A 22,671-nucleotide genomic window follows, 5' to 3' on the forward strand; every position below is an offset into this window, starting at 1 on the left:
CTCCGGGCGGGCGGCCGGTGCCGAGAGCCCGGCCCCCCTGGGCGGCCGCAGGGCCAGGCCGCAGCAGCTCTGCGGGAGACCCCGCAGGGGCAGCCGCGCCCCTCCAAATTGGGAAGCCTGGCGTCTCAGGCCTCCGGGCTGCCAGGCCAGAGGGTGCTGCTGTGGAGACAGCGTCCTGGGTTTGGATCCTAGCCCTGCCACACCCCGAGCAGGCCGTGCCCGCCCTCCCAGCCTCCGTGTTCCCGTCCCGCCAGGGCGGCTGACCAGCGTCAGGGTGACGAGTGTGATCATGAAGGTGGAAGGCTTTCAACCCAGCCTGTCCACGACAGCTTGTGGGGAAAACACCCCATGCTGGGACTGTAAAAACCAAATACCACCCCAGGCAAATAGTCAGAATCCCTAGCCCAGGGGTCCTCAAACTTTTTAAAGTGGGGGCCAGATCACGGTCCCTCAGAGAGCTGGAGGGCCGGACTATATGAACTACTAATTCCTACTGTAACACCTCAGCTGCGCTCACTGCCCAAAAAACCTGGCGGGCCGGATCAGACTCCTCTGCGGGCCGCATGTGGCCCGCGGGCCGTAGTTTGAAGACCCCTGCCCTAGGGCATGGGGTAAGCATTTTTTTTTTAAAGCTCCCCAGCTGATCCTAATGGGCAGTTGGAGTTGAGAACTCTGATGGACGGAAGGCACTTAATATGGTAGGTGGTCAGGCCTCCTAGTAAATACATTAAAAACGTAACTTCTTAAAAAATATATATATATATTATTGATTTTTTTTGCAGAGTGGAAGGGAGAGGGATAGAGAGCTAGAAACATCGATCCGCTGCCTCTTGCACACCCCCTACTGGGGATGTGCCCGCAACCAAGGTACATGCCCTTGACCGGAATCGAACCTGGGACCTTTCAGTCCGCAGACCAATGCTCTTATCTACTGAGCCAAACCGGTTTCGGCTAAAAACATAACTTTCTAGTCACCCCATCACGCCTAGAGGGAGGTTGGACCAAAGGCCATTTTTGGGCGGGCGGGTGTCAGACTTCTTGCGATGGAAGGACCCCTGTTCTCACTGTAGAGGGGCTGGCCTCGGCGTGGGCTGAAGGACCGCCTGCAGGCAAGCGCGGCAGCCGCTGGCACTTCCCGCGTGCTTGCTGCGCGCCACGCACTCCGCTTAGTGCTTCCCACGCATGATCCCTTTGGATCCCGCCACTGTCCTGTGACCCCGGCCCTGGGGGTTTAAGAAAGCGGAGGCTCGGGCGGGTGCAGCCCCTCGCTCACTCCAGGCCACGCAGATAACTAGCGAGTGGTAGAACTACGATGCAAACCCAGCGAAGTCCGGTGGATCAGACAGTTGAGCTGATTCCATCTCCCGGTGCCTCCCAGACTCTCCCATCTCCTGTCTGCTCCCGGCCGTCCCGCACAGAGCTCAGCACCCTGTGCCGGCTGGGCTCTGTGTCATGCCGTGTGACTCTGCCCGGCCCTTCTGCTCAGTGGGCTCAGAGAGCGGCCCCGGGGAAGGGTAGCAGACAGGACCCAGTCAACCCGGTAAGGACCTGCCCACGTCGAGGCTTCACCCCCCCGGCCAAACCCTCCTGTAGGTGGTCCTGGTCCCTGTGTCTGTGTCCTGTCTGTCCTCACGTCTGGTCTCCTTCGTGAACTGTGACACTCTCGTTTCCTGAGAGCACTCCGATGTCTTGCATCCTTCCGGCTTGGCCATTCCCCGAGACTCTCCGTGGCGTCCAGGGACGGAGCTCTCGCCGTTCCCCCCGGCGCTCCGCCCGCCCTCGGTCCCCCACCCCGGGTGGAAGCTGTCGGAGGCAGAGTCCCCGGGGCCCCCCCGGCGGCTCCGGTACTGAATGCGGTTTCTCCTCCCGAGCACAGTGTGTCCTCCCTGTCTCTGCCGAGCCGTCTTCCGCGGCAGAGGAGGCCCGGGGGCCCGCCCCGAGGGTCTGGCGCTGCTTGAGACACGTCCGTCCTTCGTGCTTGGGGGCTACCAGGCGGTGCTCTGCTTCCAGGGCTTCCCGGAGACGCCCGGCCCCCCCTGCAGACACGGCGGCCCCCGCGGGCCTGGCCGCCGGGCGTCAGGCTGGAGCACGGGTGCACTGCCAGAGACCTGATTGTCCTCTTTGTCTCCACAGCTGCCAAAAGCCTGCTGAACAAGAAGTCGGACGGCGGCGTCAAGGTAGGTGCCTCCGCCCGGCTCGCCCGAGGCGGCCTCTCCCTCCCGCAGTCGCTGACGGGGACTCTCGGCTCCCCGGTCCCCCTGTCCCTGGGAACCTGCCTGTCCTCGCTGCTCCGCTTTACGCCAGAAACCTGTGTGCTCGGAGCAGCAGGTTCCGCCGGCCTGAGAGGGCGGAGGGCGGGTGTGTCTCTCCTGGCCCTCGCCGATCCCCAAAGACTCCGGGGAACTGGTCCAAATTGCAGTCCTGCCGAAGCCGAGTCCTGAACTTGACTTCCAGGCAGGTGCCTCGTTTGCAGGGCTTTTGACTCTCTGGGTGTTTTTGTTAGTCGCTTGGTTAAGTTGTGTCCTTTCTCGTTCTTTCTAAAGCACAAACCCTTTCCATCGAGGGAAAGCAAAGCTCGCCTGCAGCCATTGTCCTTTTGGTCTTTGCTTATCTCGAGGCCCCTGCTCGGCTACCTCTCAGTGGAAGTGTCTTAAACTTCCTCGAGGCGTAGGCCCCTGGGAAGCAGGCGAGGGACGTGGGAGGTACAGCTCTCTCCCATCCGGTTCGGAGCTTTTCCCGGGGGGCCCGGGAAAGAGGGGGGACCAGGGCCTGCAGGGACCGGCGGGAAGCCCTGGAGTGAGTGGTCGCTTGGCCAAAGTGGAGGAGAGGTGGCCGGGGTCCTCACAGGGCCCAAGGTGGGAGCCGTGGGGACAGAAAGGGCCCTGGGACGGGGCGTGGGACAGGAGTCCATGCTCCCGTGAAGCCTATTTATTTACACGACGACGGAGCGTTTCAAACCGAAGTTACCAAACCTTTCCATCCCGGCAAGTGTTTCTGCCGCGCCTTTCCCCAGGGTCCCGTGCCCCCGCCGAGGTGCACACGTGCGGCCCGTCTCCTCCCGCCCCCTCCCCTCCATCCTCTCATTCTCCGCGTGCTTGCTTCTGTGCACGCCCGCGCCGGGGAGGGAGCCCGGGCTCTGTGCTCGCTGCCGCCCTGGCGCCGGGGCCGACCGCAGCCCCTTCCAGCTGTGGGGACGTGAGCCGGACGGTGGAACCACGACGGGAAAGGCGGCAGGTGTCGCTGGAGAGCGGTTTATGGGGGGGAATAGTAGCTACCGTGTTTCCCCGAAAATAAGACATCCTCCGAAAATAAGACCTAGCGCATGGAAAGATAAGACATCCCCTGAAAATAAGACCTAGCGCAACTTTGGGAGGAAAAAATTAATATAAGACACTGTCTTATTTTCGGGGAAACGGTAGAATCAGTCACCCTTCACGGAGGGTGTCATCAGTAGCCGTGTGGCCCGGAGCTGCCCTCAGTCCCAGGAGCACCCAGGGGTGGGGGAGGCGGTGCGGTAGAAAGAGGGGAGGCTGTGCTCCAGCTGCGGAAGCTGAGAGGCCGTTCCAGAGGAAGGTGGACACGCCTGGGACCTGCTCAGCGCGGGCCGGTCCGTGGTGCCGGACCCTCCGCGAGACGGTTCTGTGGAAGAAGCTTCTGGGAACCAAGTCAGTCATGGCCCCTGGGGAGTGGGGTTAGAGGTGAGGACAGGGGAGGGGACACACCTTTTGTGTGTGAGTGTGTTCTTTAAGGTGAGAGTGTATCCTATAACGTGAGAACAACAAGAAGTATCTGTGTGGCCTGCCGCTTGGCACGGGGCGCGTGGTAGAGAGAGGGGTGTCAGAGACACAGCTGGGTGGGTCTGGCTGGGCAGAGGAATGGCAGGGCTGTCTGTCAGACCACAGGAAACGCTGAAGGCCACCGAGAAGGACGCTACATAAGCGGGTTGTGTTTTGTTGTTTTGCTTTGTTTTAAGAGATGTGGCTAAGGTAAGGTGACCAGACGTCCTGCTTCCGGCGGGACAGTCCCGATTTTTAACAATTTGTCCCGCGTCCCGCGGCGTCTTAAAAAAAGTCCCGATTTTTGTCCAAAAATCGGGACTTTTTTTAAGACGCCGCAGGACCAATTGTTAAAAAGTGGGACGCCTGGGCCGGGACCGGTTTGGCTCAGTGGATAGAGCGTCGGCCTGCGGACTGAAAGGTCCCGGGTTCGATTCCGGGCAAGGGCATGTACCTTGGTTGCGGGCACATCTCCAGTAGGGGGTGTGCAAGAGGCAGCTGATCGATGTTTCTCTCTCATCGATGTTTCTAACTCTCTATCTCTATCTCTCTCTTCCTCTCTGTGAAAAATCAATAAAATATATATTTTAAAAAAAAAAATAAAAAAAATAATAATAATAATAATAAAAAGTGGGACGCCTGGTCACCTCAGGCTAAGGGTGTAAGACATAGAGAAGAGTGTAGAGGCCAGACACGGAGCTGTCAGTTAAAATTTGTGACAGTCTGGGTGCAGGGTGAAGACAAGGGATTAGAAATAGAAATGGGGTAATATTCAAAACACCCAACAGAAGAGCATTCGCACCAGCCGCCCGAACAGGCGTTGCCGTGGGCAGTGGGTCTGGCTGTGCCCAGGGACGCTGGGGTCTGAGGAGATAGGAGTTCAGCTCAGAGATGTGTCAGGGTGGGGGGAGGGGGCGTTAAGAAAGGGTCCGTCGAAGATAACATAGAAGTTGTAGAATGTTGAAGGGATTGGTGGCGCCTCTGCTCGACGTGGAGTAGTGGGAAGGAGGGCCCAGCGGGAGGCTGAGAGGCGGCAGGGATCTGGGTGGGGAATGCCCGGGGGTGCCCCCAGGGGGAGGGCCGCACTGGACGTGCCAATGGGACTCACATGCGTGCATCGCCAGTCCGCCCTCAGGAAGCAGCGGCGTAGCCCCCTTCAGTGCTCACGGTGGGGGAGACGGGGAAGCCACCTGACCTGGCCCGGTCTGCCGAGGCCCGTGAGGGTGTGCACGGGGCTGCGGGTGCGGGGAGGCTGCGGGAGCGGGGCGAGAGAGACCAGCAGCGGGGCCAGGACAGGGAACCTTTCTGGAAGAGGCAGCCCGTGAGCTGAATTGGAAGGATTCGTTGGGTTTTGCCAGGCTGAGGAGAGGAGAAGGAAGAAGAATGTTCCAGGCAGAGGGAACAGCATGCGCTGAGATACTCGAGTTTGGGCAGCCCGGTGGTTCTGGGAACCTGCATCCCTGGTGGTGTCTGCCGGCAGAAGCAAAGATCGAGGGCGCCAAACAGGAGCTGCCGTGAAGCAGTGACCGCCGAGATGGCGGTGAGAGGGTGGATCAGAGCCACGGAGGGACACGTTTCCAGCAGATCTTCTAGATGCTTGGCCCCATGGATGACCGTCTGGTGTGGCCATGTAAGATTAGCCTAAGGAGCTAATTAAAAGTACAGATTCCAGGGTAACCTGGAATCCAGATCCAGAAAGCCCTGGGTGGGAGATAAAGTCTGAATGTTAATCATACGTCCCCCTTCCCCCATGTGAATCCATGAAGGATTAAGAGGCAGAACTCGGGGGCCGTCTATTATGAAGGGGCCGGAAGAAAAAAGGAGGGCTCAGCAAAGGAAATGCAGAAAGAACAAGGAGGTGGGGGAAAACGGATGTGCGACCTCCTTCCAGGAACACGGGAGGATGAGAACTCGGGGGACAGAATCGCTAAACTGCTCTGAATGAAAACGTGTGGGGGACCCAGCCGGTGTCTGGCCTCGTGTGCTCTCTGAATGAGTTTGATTCTGGAGTGAGAAGGACTTTGAACATTGTGGGGGGACCCCAGGGGCTGAGGTGCAAGTGTTTGAGGAGAGAATGGCCGACCCACGTTAGAAGGGCAGCCGCAGGCCGGCCGGGGGAAACCAGCCCTGCAGGTGTGATGGGAAGTTATACGGAAGAGATTTCTCTGCTAAATAAGAATCCTCCCCAAACCCAGCCGATGGTGGTGAGAGAAGAGGGACGGACGGTCTGTCTGGACAGGAGGGGGAGCGGCTCCCGTGGGGGGGTTAGGGTTCGCCTCACTGATATCGGAGACATAGCTACGCATCGGGACAGAGCGCGGCTTCTGACTCTCCGAGGGAGTGAGTGGGAAATCGGGATGACCTCTTGTAAAGCAGCCTGAGTGTCAAAACCGACACAAGCGTGCCTGCCTTGTCTCCCCATTAGTCTGCTTCTGGGGATTTGTCCGGAAGAAGTAGTAATGCAGAATGTGGAGAAAACCGAAAGCGGAAAGATGTTCAGGGTGACATGACTTACAGCCGTGAAAAGACCGAAGTCGATGATGACCATGTCATTATGGGAAGTCCTTAATAGGCCATTCTAAAGCTACTAATTGCCATGACAGTGATGACGGAGATGTGATATAATGACAGACGTTTTATATTAAGTGCTGTGTAAAGCAGCACACCCTCTACTATCTACATTTGTTTTAAAAAACAACAACAGTGTGTTGTAGATCTCATTCAGTATGTGGCTGGCACGCAGGTAGAAGTGAACTGGAAGGAAACCCATGGATATGTTAATAATAACCTCCCTGGGGATGGGAATTTAGGAAGCTTTTATTTTACACATTTTTTCTGTACGTCCTGTATATTTCAGCTGGATGATGCATTACTTGGATAACCAGAATGAAAATGAAATTATTTCTTTTCTCAGTAAAGCATAAACTTGTATATAGCTTATAATGACATTTTTATTTTAAATATATTTTATTGATTTTTCACAGAGAGGAAGAGAGAGGGATAGAGAGTTAGAAACATCAATGAGAGAGAATCATCGATCAGCTGCCTCTTGCACACCCCCAAGTGGGGATGTGACCGCAACCAAGGTACATGCCCTTGACCGGAATCGAACCCAGGACCTTTCAGTCCGCAGGCCGATGCTCTATCCACTGAGCCAAACCGGTCCCGGCAATATAATGACATTTTTAAATTGTGTAAGAAAAGACTGGCAAGAGTGATAGAATTCGGGATTCCCCCCCCCCCCCCCCCATTCTTTCCTGTTTTCCACATGGCTTGTAATGTGGCTGCAGTCCTTGTATGATCGGGAACAAGGATATGACAGTGATGCGTTGGATGAGCCTAAGACGTGGGGTTTGGTTTTCTGAAAGTGACGGCGATACGCTGGGCTGGGAGGGAGGCTGTGACGGGGCTCAGAATCCTCCGCTGTCCGCGTCGTGGGTCTTTCTTTTATCCCCTCTCCTCTGCCCCAGCTCCTCCTTCCCCAGTGCCTGCTGCCTGAGGTCCGCCGAGTGGTCTCCTCCTCACTATCCAGAAGCTTCCACCACAAGATACTCGAGTAGCAACAGTTTGAGCAGCGAGCCTACTTTGTGGGGTTGAATTTGGGGACTTTGGGTTCCAATTAGGGTTTCTTGGAAGGCGGACGCCAGTGCCCCAAGGTCTGTGGAAGAGTGAGAGCCGCTCGGAGGGGCCACCATCTCTCAGATCCCTGGTGGCGCCCAGCTGAGGACCACTCCTGTGTTCTGCCAGTCCCAGGCCTGAATGGCCATCAGTGTTTAAGAAGAGAGAGAGAAAAGAGGATCTAGATATTTCCTTAAGCGCTGTGTCAATATTCGTTTAAGGAGGGAACTGAGGCTTGAACCCTTTTGCTGGTTTGAAATTTCGAATAAATATTTAATTTCTCCATCTAAGCGAGACGGAATTCTTTAGAGATGACCTGGGATTTCAGCAGTGCTGCCGTGTGCTGGCTTTGCATGGCTGGAGAGAGGAGCGGAAAGAAGACTGACTGATCACCTAGCAGAAGCTAACGCTCGAGTAGAAGGCCGTCTCGGGCTTTCACGAAAGGCGGTTTGGGAAAAGGACAGTCAGCGAGGAGCACGTGGGGAGCGCCTTGCCCAGGAGGCGGAGCGGACAGCTGCAGGCGCCGGGCCCGGGAGAACAGCCCGTGGTGACCGGCTCCTGGACGCCGCCCCCACCCAGCCGGGGCCTGGTCGTGCCCCTGCGGAGTCCCGCTGACCGGATTCTGGGCAGGTCGGGAGCCCGTGCCCTGCTTTTGCTGGCGAACCCGCTTCCCCTCAGTAAACGTTGGCTGGTTGCCCCATAACTTGAAGGCCTTCTGCAAGGCACCATGGAGATGACGAAGATAAAGAAGATACGGACAGTTAACAGTCTCGTTAGATGAAGGGGGATAAGAGTGAATGTAATCAGGCAACTCCCTCCGTTTGATTTTGAAAGTGAGATCTCGTATTATACTTGGCATATATGAAAGACCGGTGCACGCAAGTCCTAATTATATTTAGGCTTTCTTTTTCTTTAGATCTAATTCCTAATTGTGGGCCGTTCTTTTTAAGTATTTGTAGTCCCCCCCGCCCCTTTTTTTTTTTTTTAATATAACAACATTCCCAAAAATGTCTTCTAACGTAGAGGGTCAGGATATCCGGCGTAGTCCAAGGATCTTCCGTTCTTTTGGTTTTGGGCTCGGAGGAGGCTTAGGCCATCCCAAATCTGCGTTCCTCCTACACCAGCCGCCTCCTCCGTGCCCCTGGAGCTCAAACCCAGCAAGGTCCAAGTTGTACACCCGAGGAGCACCCGTGGGGAAGTCAGTGCCACACGGCTGGCCCCCTGGGTTTGTCTCCAAAACACGTTGGCGATGACAGCGCCAAAGCAGCCGGTGATTGGAAGGGTCTGAGGATTGCGGTAAAACTGACCAAGCAGAACAGGCAGGGCCAGATGGAGTTTAGTTCTTTCTCCCTCTCTGCCCTGATCATCAAAGCCCTCCAAGGACCACCAACAGACAGAAAGAAGCAAAAAAATGTGAAACGCAACGGGAATGCCCCTTTTGATGAGATCGTCAGCATCGCCGGACAGACGCAGCACGGATCCGTTAGCTGGAGAACTCTCTGGAACCATGGAGGAGATCCTGGGGCTGCCCAGACGGCGGCCGCCACCCTCGTGACATCATAGATGACGTCAGCAGCGGTGCAGTGGGATGCCGGCTAGTGAAGAACCACAAAGGGAAGCGTTTCCATTCAAGATCATGTGACGACAACAGCAGCAGCAGCAGCAGCAGCAGCAGATAGAGGGTCAGCCTCTTGGGGGCAGGAGCCTGCTCGTGTGCCCAGAACAGCTCTCGGTCGGTGCGTGTTGGATGACGCTCAGTGAATGTGCAGGAGTCAAGCAGCAGACAGATGGGGCCCAAGGGGACTTCCGTCTCCCAGCAAGCTGCTTAGAAGATGCATAATTACCCTCACCTCTCAGACACAGCCTTCGGAGCTGTGTCTGCCGTGTTCCGTGTGCTCTTTTATTTTTATGCTCTTGTCCCACATCTGAACATAAAGTCCGTAAGCATCTGGTTGAGGCTGATCGATCACTGCTCCCAGCATTCCCCGCGGTTTGCATCTCTGTCGTTGCTGCACTTCTCATCGCCAGCGTTCCTGTTTTTTTCCATGTCCCAACGAATTGCAAAATGATAAATAACACATCGAAATCTTACAAGCGAGGGTGGCCACACCAACAAAGAAAGGGGTGCCAGATTTTTGTCTATCAGATAATGTTTAAAAGCTCAACATCTTCATCATCCCAAAGCAGTTTAGGTAGACAGCGGGGAGGAAGGAAAAAAAAAGCACATCGAGGTTCAGAGGTCAAATGTTATTCCTCTGAGGGTGGTCTAGAGGACTCTTACCACCTACCTGGTAGCTGCTCTTTACCCGAAGGTCAGGCAGACCTAGTAAGGAGAGAAAATAGGCCCAAAGCTGTAAATCTGCATGAAAATGTTCCTCCCCCTCCCAGAACTGTGACTTACTCTCCTCTGTCAGCTTCCTCCGAGCTGGGCCGAGGCGCCTCTGAACCTACTAAACCTGTGTTTGTGAGCCGGCAGCCGAGGCCTCCTTCTCTCCCAGGGTCTGGAGCCCGCGTGTGCGGGCGCCCGGCTCCTCCCCTCGCTCTCTCCTCCCGAGGCAGAGCCCATGCTGGTGCACTAACTTGCCGCGCGTCTCTGTGCTTCTCTTCTCACCTCCTCTCTCCTGTTCTTTCCCTCTCGCTGTGGTGTGTCCAGAAAAGGAAGTCCAGTTCCAGCGTGCACCTAATGGTGAGCCTTGCCTGCCCACCCATCTGCCCACTCCATGCTGCCTGTGCCCGCCTGTGCCAGCCACGCAAACCCATTCCGCCATGTGCGTGCGCGTCACTCATCCTCACTGCATGCCTGTGCTGTGTGGGCAGGTGTGGCCTGTCCTGCCGGGCGGGGGCCATGGCCCGAGGTCCCCCCGTAGCCTCACAAGTGGGCATTGGAACGTGCCTGCCGCAGCCCAGGGCAGCGGGGGAAGCTGGCAGGGAGCCGGGGCCGATGGCAAGCACAGGCAGAGACCCTCGCTCACCGTGGCTCAGGGGGAGAGGCCCTGCTCCCCGGGCACGGACGGCGGCTTCCTGCCGACGGGCAGCCGGTGGGCGGCTGGTGGGCAGAGGAGCTGGCTGGAGGCTCGGGTCTCTGAGCCTCACCCTCCCGGCCTGTCCCCCCGGTGCAGTGCCCGTGAGCAATGCCCAGCATTTTATCCTTCCCAGCCAGCCCCCGGGGGACAGCTGAAAGACAACAGGAAACACGTGTATTGTTATCCTCAACTGAGGAAATGGTTTTCATTGATTTCGGAGAGAGAGGAAGCAGGGGGGAGAGAAAGAGAAAAAAAAAAAAATCGATGGGTTGCCTATCACATGCCTACTGGGGATTGAACCTGCAACCTGGATATGCGCCCTGACGGGTCATCAAACCCGCCACCTTCTAGTGTATGGACGAGGCTCCAACTGAGCTCCCGGCCGGCCGGGGAGCCCGAGCGGGAACGCATCTTCTTTCCCCCGGGACACAGGGGGCACCGAGAGCCACCCAGCGGGGAGTCCAGAGTCCCTGTGAAACCGTCTGGAAAGCCGGGGGTGAGGCCCGCCTGGGTGACGGCCCAGCCCTCCTCAGAGAGGACGGGCTTCGTGAACACCCCGAGCCTTCCCCGGGGCGGGATCTGGGTCAGCCGGGCTCGGCAGGCAGGACGGGCTGGTGCAGACAGCCCCCGACGGACGGTCAGTGTCATCGCTGGCCTGGAGGCTCTGCTCCCTCCTTCCCAGCGGGAATGGGCGAGGGCATAGCTCATGTGGGTGTAGACCCACGTCCTGGCGCCTGGAACACTCTTCCCGGCCGGCAGCGTGCAGAGGAGCGGTGTAGCACTGGGCTCCTGGTGGGCGGTTCCGTGCCCGGGCCCGGCTTTGGGCGCCTCGGCAAGCCCAGGGCGGGCGGCTCCGGGCTGGTCCGCGGGGCTGGAGAGAGGCCCCCGGGTGAGGAGACGCCGTCTGGGCCGCTGTGTGCGTGTACGTATCCTCGTCTGGGCCCGCGCGGAGGCCGAGGCGGCATTGGTCTCTGTGCCTTCGGAAGATCTGGCAGGCGTCAGGCCCCTTCTCAGGGGCCACCAGCTCCGCGGGACCCTCATGAGACGGAGTCCGCTGGTCAGGGGGTCGTCAGTCCCCTGGGAGAGCATCGCTAGGACGCCCTGCCCCGGAAATGAGCCTCCTTCCTTCCCTGCCATCCTCCCGCCAACCCCCCTTGTGTGATGTTTGGAGAGAGAAGGAGATAGCCCGCTGGTCCCTGCAGCTAGGAGTGCTGGCCTGCACGTCAGCCTCCTCTCTCCCGGGGGCTGGGCTCTGGGGCTGCAGCCATAGCCCCCACCGGGCTCACCTGTCGTTACCGGCCGCTGCCCCGTCCGAGGGCTGTCGGCGGGAAGGCCAGCAGCACGCTCCTGTCGGCTCCCTGGGCCAGTGGGTGCATAGTCTAAGCCAGTGGTCGGCAAACTCATTCGTCAACAGGGCAGCAGACCGCGGCTCGCGGGCTTCCTGTGGCTGGCGAGCCGCGGTTTGCCGGCCACCGGTCTAAGCAAAGCCAAACCCCACACCTTCCTCTCTGGACACCACCTCCTGGGCCATGTTTTCTTTCTCTCCTGTCCCTCCTCCTTCCGGTCAGGCTTTGAGCTGGTGCTGAGAGGGAGGGGAGTGCAGGTGGCAGGCTGGAGAATGCCCACAGAGAGGACACCCAGCGTGTCTGAACTTTGTTCTGCTTTCTTATAAGCCACCTTCCTTGTCCCCCTGTGACGTGCGCAGAGGCTCCTGCATTTCTTGGGGTGAGGTGCGGTTGTGCAAGGACATTGCATCTGGCTTCAGCAGAGCGTTCTGGAGAGATGCTCTGAGCCAGTCTTGGAAAGGATGGTCCCACCTTGAGGATGCTTCCAGAGCTCAGTCTCTGGACCCCCTCCAACTGCTCCCCTCTTTGGATCACCTCTCCAACCTCGCTCCTATCCGCGTGGCGCTGTGGAGGCCACCTCCGCCCTCGCTCCTCCTCCAGGCCAGGCCAGGGGGCAGGGGAGGTCTGGGAGTCGAACCTGAGCTTTCCGGTGACTCCAGAGGAACTAAACCATCTGTTTTCTTGTCTCAGCCACAGAGCAACAACAAAAACAGTCTCGTAAGCCCAGCCCAAGAGCCTGCGCCCTTGCAGACGGCCATGGTACCTCCTGACTACGGCTTCTCCGCCTGCCCCTGCCCCTGCCCGCCTCCTGCTCCTCCCCACGCCCTCTTCTTGCCCCCACCCCCACCCCCCAGGCCTCTCTGGCTCTCCTCCTTTCTGGATTCCTGTAGATCAGGCTGCTTTGCGTACTTCCCCTTAGACCCCGGCCCCCTCATTGCCCCGCTGACCATGCTCCTCCTGCACGGCCGAACTGCCCTGCTCCTGTCACTGTCGGGGGAAGAGTGGTCAGGGCTCTGAGCTAACCCCCCAGCCCCCGGCGGGGCCCCCAGGGGGTCTGCGCTGGGGGCCGGGAAGTCCGTTGCTGACAAAAGGAGAGGGTAGGAGCTTTCTCGGAGACCTCCTTATAGAACCTGCCTCAGCCTTTCCTTTGCCGTTCGCGAGCAGGAAGGAGGGCTGGGGCTGCTCTCCACCGCCCCCATGGTGCTGACCTCTGGGTTTCTGGAGAGCCCCGTGCTGCTGGTGCTGTCGGAGTTCTCTAGGCTCTTCTGAGGGGCGCTGAGTGCTCCCGAACGCCCTCTGAGAGCGCAGGCTAGCGGTGTAGCAGGGGGGTAACTAGGAGAGCGGGAGGGGTGATCGCACCTGCTACTCCTTCTGCTTTCTGTGGACCCTCGTGCTGCCTGCCATGCTGGTGTGGGGGCAGGAAGCCAGGGCAGGCAGAGGTGGGGGGAGCAGGCAGCTCTGGGCTCAGCTTGCTGCTGCGGGGGCACCCTGGGTCTGTCTGGGACTCCGTAGCCACTCTCCCTTTGATGAACGCTGTCAGTGGGTGGGGTCCAGCCCGTGCCTTAGCCCACAGCTCCCCTGGTGTACCTGTCCCTCGGGGAAAGAAAGCTCAGAACGAGCAGGAATCGGGGTCAGAGACCCTCTTCCTCTCAGCTCCCCTGGCCGGGCTTCTCTCTTTACCAGCCGGTGCTGTCCCCCAAACCTGGGGCTCCCAGCTACCTAGGACCTGGTTGGGTCAGGACGTTTTGTCTTGTGAGAATGGCTAGTGGGCAGGCCCCAGTGGTCATGATAGAGGTCTCTGAGGGTACCTGAGCAGGGGTGGGGTCCCTCGGGGAAGAGCATAAGTCTGTTTCCGAGGTCAGGAGGGTAATTTTAATCTTCCCTCACAGGAGCCACAAACCACCGTGGTGCATAACGCTACAGACGGGATCAAGGTGAGTGGGTCCTGAGTCTGCCCCCTGCCTTCCATGTCAGCAGGAAACCGGTGGGCTGCGTCACTGGTTCTGAGGGTCCCACAGACGGCAGCCTACAGACTGTACGTCCAGGCCAAGGTGTTTGCAGCGTCTAGGCTGTGGGTTACTATTCTTTTTTTTTCTTTTTTTTAATAATATATTTTTATTGATGTCAGAGAGGAAGGGAGAGGGAGAGAGAGAGAAACATCAATGATGAGAATAATTGGTCAGCTCCTGCACACCCCTTACTGGGGATCGAGCCTGCACCCAGGGCATATCCCCTGACCAGGAATGGAACCATGATCTCCTGGCTCCTAGGTCAGTGCTCAGCCACTGAGCCACGCTGACCAGGCAGTGACTCCGTTCTTAGTGAAGCTGGGCTCAGGCTCTCAGCTAAACAGCACAGGCCTGGGCTTGAATCCTGGCTTGAATCCTGGCCTTGGGCCACCGGACAAGACACTCTGCTGCTCTGCCTCTCCGTTACTCTCTCTGTGAACTGAGGGTGATAGTCATAGGATTTTCTCCCATGACATGTGACGTTTAAATGAGAATACATGTTAGCTAGAAAAACAGAGCAAGAATGCAATCAGAGCCGAAACCAGTTTGGCTCAGTGGATATAGTGTTGGCCTGTGGACTGAAGGGTCCCAGGTTCGATTCCAGTCAAGGGCATGTACCTTGGCACATCCCCAGTGGACAGTGTGCAAGAGGTAGCTGGTCGATGTTTCTCTCTCATCTATGTTTTGAACTATCCCTCTCTCTTCCTCTCTGTAAAAAATCAATAAAATATATATTTTTTTAAAAAGAGAATACAATCAGACCCTAGGACCGTCTCCTTGGCCTCAGCTTTATGTCCTCAATAACCTTGTCTCCTGTTCACTCCCAGTCGCAAATAGTCATTGAGCCACACTGTCCATGGTTGTGTTTGATAGGCGTGACAAGACAGAAATCCCTCTCCACGGGTGTGGGGAAGGCAGATAATAAACCAAAAACCAAGTAACGAAGATAAAGTCTAGTTGTGATGAGTGCCTAGAGGAAACGGCACGAAGAGGGAACAGGCCCTTTAGTTACGTGGTCAGGAGGTGACGTTTGAACGACATGAGGGGAGCAAGACCGCCAGGCAGACTCGGGCAGAGCGCCCTGGACGGAGGGACCGCACGGGCAGGGCCTGGTGTGTAAACGGAAGGAAGAGAGAGGAGACATCCAGCAGAGAGACGAGCATGGGGAGCAGGGGTTTGGGGAGCAGGGTGGCAGGGAGGGCGATGAAGTTAGAGAAGCGGGCAGGGGCTGCTGGGTAGGACTCGGGTTTGCATTTGATTCCAGCAGCTGCAAGAAGTTAGTGTAAGGTGACTAGATGTCCCGCTTTTGGCGGGACGGTCCCGATTTTTAAACAGTTTGTCCCGCGTCCCGCAGCGTTTTAAAAAAAGTCCCGATTGGGACTGTTGAAAAATAGGGACGTCTGGTCACCTTAGGATAGTGATCCTCAGCAGGGGAGTAATACAGTCTGATCGACTCCGAAAAGCCACTCTGGCCATGGTCATAGGAAGCACGAGGGAGAGTAGGGAGACCAGGAAGTGACTGGCTGTGCAGGTGCCAGGTGTGGGTAGCTTAGACTCAGGTGGTCGCTGCGCCTTTGAAGAGAAGAGGTGAGATGGGATTTATTTCGGGGGCGGAACTGACAGGCTTGATTTTAGATCGCATAACTGAGCTGCGAGAGAAAAAAAAAGAAAAGAAGAACCGATCTAAAACCAGACCTAGGCGGTGACTAGGTTTCCGCCCCGATAGCAGCAGAGGCGGTGCCGTTGACTTGGAGGAGAGTGGGGAGGGAGTCCGGGCTCCCGGGGTGACTTGGAGGAGAGTGGGGAGGGAGTCCGGGCTCCCGGGGTTTGTGAGCGTCAAGAAGGCCGGGGTAGGAACGGAACGGCCCAGGACCCCTCCCTGCAGGGGCCCAGGCTCTGCTCTTGTTCTGCTGGCCTGCCCGGGCCTTCCAAGGGGCTGCGTATTGAACAGCGTGTTCTTTCTGGCCTGCAGGGCTCCACGGAGAGCTGCAACACCACCACGGAGGACGAGGACCTCAAAGGTAGGTGCTGGCCGGTAGGTCCCTTGGCGGGAGGGACGCCAGCCGTGTCCCAGGTGCCTCGGCTCCGGTGGGGCACCCGCCTGGTCTGCCCCGGAGGGAGCGAGCGGAGCGGAGACCGGAGGCTCCGAATGCTCCAGAGGCGGGCGCGGCCTCGAGCTCCGTTCCGTGGGCCGCCACGCAGGCTCCTGTCTCTTGTGGCCGGGCTGGGCAGGAGGTGTCTCTTCTCTGACCCCGCGTCTGGTACCGCTGAGCTGGAGTTATTTCGGAGCCTGCCCAGGGCCCGGGCTCAGAACCCTGTGCCCGTGGCAGAGAATGCTGGGTCGGCCCAGCGCAGGGACCCCCCAGAGCCCCCACAGAAGTAGCCCACACATACGGTGGGTCCGCCAGCAGGGCGGCCAGTTGTCTCTGTACCCCCGGGACTGAGGTGTGATTCCCCCAAGACGTGGAACGCTCTGTTTTAAAACGGGGACGGGCCCGGGCACATCGGGAGGAGCAGGTCTCTCTCGTCACAAAGCCTCGGCACCAACAGCGGGGGGGGGGTCAGAACCCCGTTTGGCGACGTCCTGGCGATGCTGTGAGGGCCGCCAGCCTGGGCACGGGCTTGGGGGATGCGGGAGGGCCTGGCAGGCCACACCCCCGGGAGTCTCGGTCCTGCCCTTCGGGCTGGCCTGCAGTGGTTCCCTTTGCCTCAGTGGGTGACCTTAGGCCAGACTTGGAGGAACGTGGCAGGGCAGAGCGGAGAGAGCATGCCCAGGGGGCACCAAACCTTCGGGGGGGGCGGGAGGGGGGGGGGGACCCAAAACACAGAAGCATAAACATGTAAGATGGGAAAGAGCTCGCTCAGGGCTGCTGGGGTGAAGGTCAGATCGGTTCGATTCTGGTGATGCTGGCAGAGCACGTGGCTCCTTCACTGCTGGGCTCTTGACCTTGTAGCCCAGCCCCCCCCAGAGCACTTCCCCGGGGAGCGGGGGGCTCTCGGACGGGCTGTGCGAAGGCTCCCCTGGAAGCCGCCAGCCTGGGCCGGGGCCCCCTCCCCCGCGGGGCTCCCGGCTGGGAGGCCCGGTGCCCGCGGCAGCCCGAGGCGTCGGCGCGCCCTGGCTCTGCGGGGCCGCGGGCGCGGGTCCTGTTCGGCTTGCTCGCTCACCTGCCTTGTTCTGTTTGTTTTGGCTGCTCTGCCTTGCCCTGCCCTGCCCTGGCTGGCTAGCTGCCCCGCTCCGCACTGGGAATGGCAGCTCGGTGCCTGAAGGACGGAGCTCCCGGGACAGAACAGCCCCCTCTGCAGGCATGCAGCCCCAGCCTTCTCTCTGCTCCTCCGCCAGTAAGTGTGAGGGAGGCACCACCTGGCTTCCGCCCCTGGGCTCCTCCTGAAGCCCCTGGGGTCCCCGGAGCTGGCCGCCCAGCGCCCACCCCGTTAGTGAGCTTGGGGAGCGCGGGCCCTGCTGGGTGGGGGAGCCGATTGGAGGCGCTGGGAGCCAGGCAGGGGCCCCTGAGGCCAGGCCCGCGGGCATGGCGTGGGGGGGAAGAGCAGCGCATGGTGGGGAGGAGTCGGAAGCCAGCAGGAGACCCACCGGGTCTCACCTCAGCCCTGAGCCAGGAAGAAAGGCCCAGTCAGAAGCCGGAGGTGGAGGGAGCCGGGTGGTCGGGGAGCTGCGATGGCGGAGAGCCCACCCTGGGATATGGGGTCCCCTGGGCTCAGCATTTCCTCTCGAGGAGAGCCTGGGGCTTGGGCGAGTCAGACCGGAGTCTGAGTCCCAGCTGCAGTACCTGCAGCAGCGTGTGAAGCCGATGAAACCTCCCAGGGTTTGTCTCCTCACCTGTGGAATGGGAATGAAATGACCCCTACCTCAGAGGATTGTTATTAAAAATAAATGAGGTCGTAGGGCATCCTGAGGCGAGGCCTTGCTTAGGTTCGTGTAGCTGGTGTGGGTATGTCTAGCTGTGTCTGTGTGGATCACGCCTTTGTCTGCTTCTTTTTCTCCCACTGTCTGTCCTGTTAAGAGTTTCTAAACACAACCCTCTTCACCCACAGGGCCCCAGTCAGGTCCGACAGATGGGTTTGGCAGGGTGGGAGAGGGTGTGTGTGTGTGTGTGTGTGTGTGTGTAGCTTGCTGGTCCCGCTAACCTGCTGCTAACCTGAAGGTGCTGAAGGCTTGGGGCCCCACTTGGCTGCCCTGCCTCTCCCGGCTGTGCCCCTGGGCTGTGCTGTGCTAATGGCTCACATTTGTCTTGCAGCCTCTCGCTCCCGTGAGGACAGAAAGGCATGTGTCCTGGGCCAGCCCGGGTTCTGGTCGGAGTTAGTTAGCCCAGTCCCGGTCTGAGCCCTCCCCCCCGCAGCCCCCTCTGCGGACAGCGTGGTCCCCATAAGTGACCCGGCCTGAGCCCAGGATGTCCCCGCCGCCCCTCGGCGTGGCGTGGGGTGGGGCTCTGAGGGCACCAGCTCTGCCTGCCTGTCATCCGTGCCTTGTCTTCATTCTCCCGGAGGGACACATCCCGGCATGAGAGCTGCTGTGAGGTTTAGAGCTTCCCAAGGCTTGTCCGGGGTAAATGGAGCTGTCCTCCTGGCGAGAGGCTCTGTTTACAGAGCGTGTTTATAGTTCCAAGATCCGTCCTCGCAGAAGAGCCCTGTGGAGGAGAGGAGCTGGGGGTGGGGTGGGGGTGGGAGTGACGCATCCATCCTAACATTCCTGCTTCGGGAGCCCTTCCCCCTGGCTGGGTTCTGCTCTCAGGCTGGCTGTTGCCTGGGGTGAGGTTCTGGACCCCTGAGTGGGGGCTGGGTGGAAGTGGGGGGGGGGGGGAAATGGTAACTGAGACCTGACTGAGCCCCTTCAGGTGAGAGACGTGAGCAGGTGATGGAAACAGCCTTATCCGAAGCTTCTCAGAGAAGCTGGGCCTGCAGGAGGCGGGGCGCGCACCTCTGCACGGAGCGCGCATGGTGTGCCAGGCTCCTCAGCGGTCAGAGACGAGTGTTTTCTGCGTCCTGGTTGTTGATGGAGAGGGAGACAAAGGCCAGAGGACTGTGACCAATGGGCGGGCTTCAGGAGGAGGGGGCCGTTAGTTCCCCAGACAGAGGAGGGATGGGGAGAGGGGCGGGCTCCCTCCTCCTGCAAAGGGCCTTCAAGACAGGCGAGAGGGGGGTCTCTGTCAAGGAGATCACGGGGGATCCTTGAAGACTGGGGAGGGCTCTCCGCCACCTAGGGGCTCCCTGGTCCCTCGCAGGTAAATTGCTGGATTTTCTCTCCCCCCTCCCCCCACAGTGCGAAAACAGGAGATCATTAAGATCACGGAGCAGCTGATTGAGGCCATCAACAATGGAGATTTTGAGGCCTACACGTGAGTAGAGACCTAAGTCATTGAGGCTCAAGTTCCTCAAGGCCTTTTTCCCTCCTCCCCCAAAGCAGCGAGGACGCGGGAGAAGGGAAGGCTGGGCCTCGGGCACAGTGTGTGAGGGAAACATCAGGCTGCTCCGTCGGTCGGTCGGTCGGTCGGTCGGTCGAGAGCCCTTCCTGGTGGATGCCCTGGGCCAAGCCCTCCCGGGTGTGCTGGCAGTGGGCTGAGAGGGCAGGGCTAAGAGGCTTTAGCAGGCATACCCCTCCGATCTAAGCCATCTTGTCAGGCCCAGAGCTGACCTCCTGCCGGACAGACACCCCCAATGAGGAAGAAAGATGGTGAGTAGTTCCCATGGAAGACCGACCGGCCGCTTTTTCTCGTCTGCAGGAAGATCTGTGACCCGGGCCTCACTTCCTTTGAGCCCGAAGCCCTCGGTAACCTCGTGGAGGGGATGGATTTCCATAAGTTTTACTTTGAGAATCGTGAGTGGGTTCGTGCTGCTGATATACTCCTGCCTGCCCCTCCGCCCCCGTGGCCTCTGTCCTCGCTCACCCTCTCCTCTTCCCCGTGGCCCACTCTCCTCTCCTTGGCCTGCCTGCCGCCCCCTGCTCTGTCTGCTTGCCTCCGTGTGCCCTGAGAATGGCCTTACCGGGCACCTTGGAAGGCCCTTTCCCTCTGCAGCTGCCTCATGGCAGGGGTGGTTGCCACAATCAGGGTCACTGTTTCTTTAAGCCTCTTTTCATTTAAGAGAGAGAGAGAGGGAGAGAGAAAACATCCATCCGTTGCCTCTGGTACATGACTCAGCCGGGGATCGAACCCTCAACCTGGGTGTGTGCCCTGACTGGGAATAGAACCTGCCACCTTTCCGTGCCCGGGACGGGGCTCCGGCCAGCTGAGCCGCACCGGCCAGGCCAGCCTCAGCTCTTCTCGAGATGACTGGAAACTGTTTGAGAGGAAGCTAAGATGATCTCAGCGAGTAGCACTGCTCTGTGTCTGCAGATGGCCCAGTAGAGGAGATTAAAGCCAGGATAAGAATGTGCATGCCAGGAGCAGGCACTGCTGGTGACGTGTGAGACTGCACGTGGTGGCTAGGGTCCTCCTGAGCATTGAGGGAGCCGGGAGTCCTGCTGGGGGTGTGCTCTAGACCAGTGTTTTTCAACCTTTTTTGGGCAAAGGCACACTTGTTTCATGAAAAAAATCACGAGGCACACCACCATTAGAAAATGTTAAAAAAAATTTAACTCTGTGCCTATATTGACTATATATAAAGTAATTCTCTTGAATAGGAATCAAATAAACACAAAGAAAGTATTTTATAATTACTTTATTATGAAATATTAAGTAAACAAAATAGTGAAAAATTATAAAATTCTTGTCTTGTCTGCACCTACGGCACACCAGGCAACATCTCGTGGCACACTAGTGTGCCGCGGAACAGCGGTTGAAAATCGCTGCTCTAGACAGTCCCCAGGGATAGGAAGCTGACCGTTCACCGCCTCCCATCTTTGTCTCCGCTCTCTGAGGCCCTCCTGCCTCCCTCCTTTTTTTTTTTTTTTTCCTTCTCACTTTGTCCTGGGTCTTCCCCATCCTGCCCTGAATTTTATTTGGTTGCTGTTTTCTCTACTACCATCCTCTCCATGTCTCAGCGGCAAATGTAAACCCTAGGCCAGTGGTCAGCAAACTCATTCGTCAACAGAGCCAAATAGCAACAGCACAACCACTGAAATTTCTTTTGAGAGCCAGATTTTTTAAACTTCAACTTCTTGTAACACCACTTCTTCAAAATAGACTCGCCCAGGCCGTGGTATTTTGTGGAAGAGCCACACGCAAGGGGCCAAAGAGCCGGGTGTGGCTCGTGAGCCGCAGTTTGCCGACCACGGCCCTAGGCTATCTGAGGAATTCCAGTAGCCGGAGCAATTCCAGAGTTTATAGAAGCTCTAGGGAAGTTTTCATGTAGCCCCTACCCAACATTTGGATTGAACTAAGATGTGAATCTCAATAAAAGTAACACAGTTCAGTGTTTGCTGAGAATGGCAATCTTTTGGCTTTCCCCCAGAGGATCCTGGGACTATCCTGAGCTTGGTGCTTTGATGATTCAATTTGAACTTTGGACATTCTTTTTTTTTAATCACAAATCCACTAGGAATGTTTTTAAGTTCTTGATTTTTGCTCTACAGCCCTAATTGGCAACAAGCCAACCCTTATGAAATCTAAACATCAGGAGAAAGATAAGAGGCTTTAGTAACATGGCCCTGAGCTCCAGTGTTGTGTGATTTGGGGGGAAATTACTTACCCTCCTGGAGCCTGTCTCCTTACCTAATAATGAAGAAAACGGTGTCCACCAAAGAACTACAGCTCATGCATGTCCGGCCCCCAGCACAATATCTGATTAAAACAGGAGCTGCCGTTACCATGGCTCCCACCTCTCTCTCAGTGATAACAGGAGACCAATGTGATGGGGTTCCCTGGCCTCTGGAAATGGACGGGGGGCTCGGGGGCTCCCCGAGGGGTAGGTGGAGAGCGGGTGAGCCGCCTTCCTCCCTGACTCGCGCGCCCTGCCCCCTGCAGTCCTGTCCAAGAACAGCAAGCCCATCCACACCACCATCCTGAACCCGCACGTCCACGTGATCGGGGAGGAGGCCGCCTGCATCGCCTACATCCGCCTCACCCAGTACATCGACGCGCAGGGCCGGCCTCGCACCAGCCAGTCCGAGGAGACCCGGGTCTGGCACCGCCGGGACGGCAAGTGGCTCAACGTCCACTACCACTGCTCAGGGGCCCCTGCCGCACCGCTGCAGTGAGCTCAGCCACAGGTGCGCCCGCCCGGAGCGGGCCGCGGGGGCGGAGAGCTGGCATGGGGGAGGAGATAGGGGCCACCCCAGAGGAATGGCAGGGGCTGGACAGGGTGGGGGTAGCAGGTTCTGCTCTTTTTTTTTTCTTTTCTTTTGTTAAAAATATATTTTATTGATTTTTTAAAAAATATATTTTATTGATTTTGTACAGAGAGGAAGGGAGAGAGATAGAGAGTTAGAAACATCGATGAGAGAGAGTCATCGATCAGCTGCCTCTTGCACATCCCCAACTGGGGATGTGCCCGCAACCAAGGTACATGCCCTTGACCGGAATCGAACCCGGGACCCTTCAGTCCCCAAGCCGACGCTCTATCCATTGAGCCAAACCGGTCCCGGCTATTTTGTTGATTTTTTTATAGAGAGGAAGAGAGAGGGATAGAGAGAAACATTGATGAGAGAGAATTATCGATCAGCTGCCTCCTGCACACCCCCTACTGGGGATGTGCCCGCAACCAAGGTACATGCCCTTGTCCGGAATCGAACCTGGGACCTTTCAGTCCACATGCCGGCGCTCTATCCATTGAGCCAGGTCAGTTGAGGCCAGGTTCTGCTCTTAAACCAGACAGACGTGGGTCTAGCTCCAGGACTCCAGGTCGGGTGACCTGGGACAGGCTGTACCTCCTTTCCCTAAGCCTCTGTTTCCTTAGCTGTCAGAAGAGGGAGAGAGGGGTGCCTGACCCATAAAGCTGTGAGAGTTCA

General features: G+C 58.0%; 1 protein-coding gene across 35 annotated transcripts in view; it reads left to right on the forward strand.

The window, feature by feature from the left end:
• CAMK2G (calcium/calmodulin dependent protein kinase II gamma) overlaps positions 1-22,671 on the forward strand; it is a 68,180-nt gene that overhangs the window by 43,348 nt on the left and 2,161 nt on the right. For 7 of the 35 annotated variants that reach the window (XM_084904842.1, XM_084904868.1, XM_084904852.1 and 4 more), the window contains 8 exons: positions 2,134-2,177; positions 12,454-12,522; positions 13,653-13,697; positions 15,745-15,793; positions 16,998-17,111; positions 19,048-19,123; positions 19,508-19,602; positions 21,689-21,933. In XM_084904842.1, coding sequence (XP_084760968.1) covers positions 2,134-2,177; positions 12,454-12,522; positions 13,653-13,697; positions 15,745-15,793; positions 16,998-17,111; positions 19,048-19,123; positions 19,508-19,602; positions 21,689-21,921 — 725 coding nt within the window. In that variant the 3' untranslated portion in view covers positions 21,922-21,933. Of the gene's footprint in view, positions 1-2,133; positions 2,178-10,047; positions 10,081-12,453; positions 12,523-13,652; positions 13,698-15,744; positions 15,794-16,997; positions 17,112-19,047; positions 19,124-19,507; positions 19,611-21,688; positions 21,934-22,671 lie in introns of all 35 variants that reach the window. The other 28 variants (XM_084904862.1, XM_084904871.1, XM_084904844.1 and 25 more) reach the window with 9 other exon arrangements.

This window comes from Pipistrellus hanaki, assembly GCF_964339955.1.
Source record: "Pipistrellus hanaki genome assembly, chromosome: 14".
Taxonomy (NCBI): domain Eukaryota; kingdom Metazoa; phylum Chordata; class Mammalia; order Chiroptera; family Vespertilionidae; genus Pipistrellus; species Pipistrellus hanaki.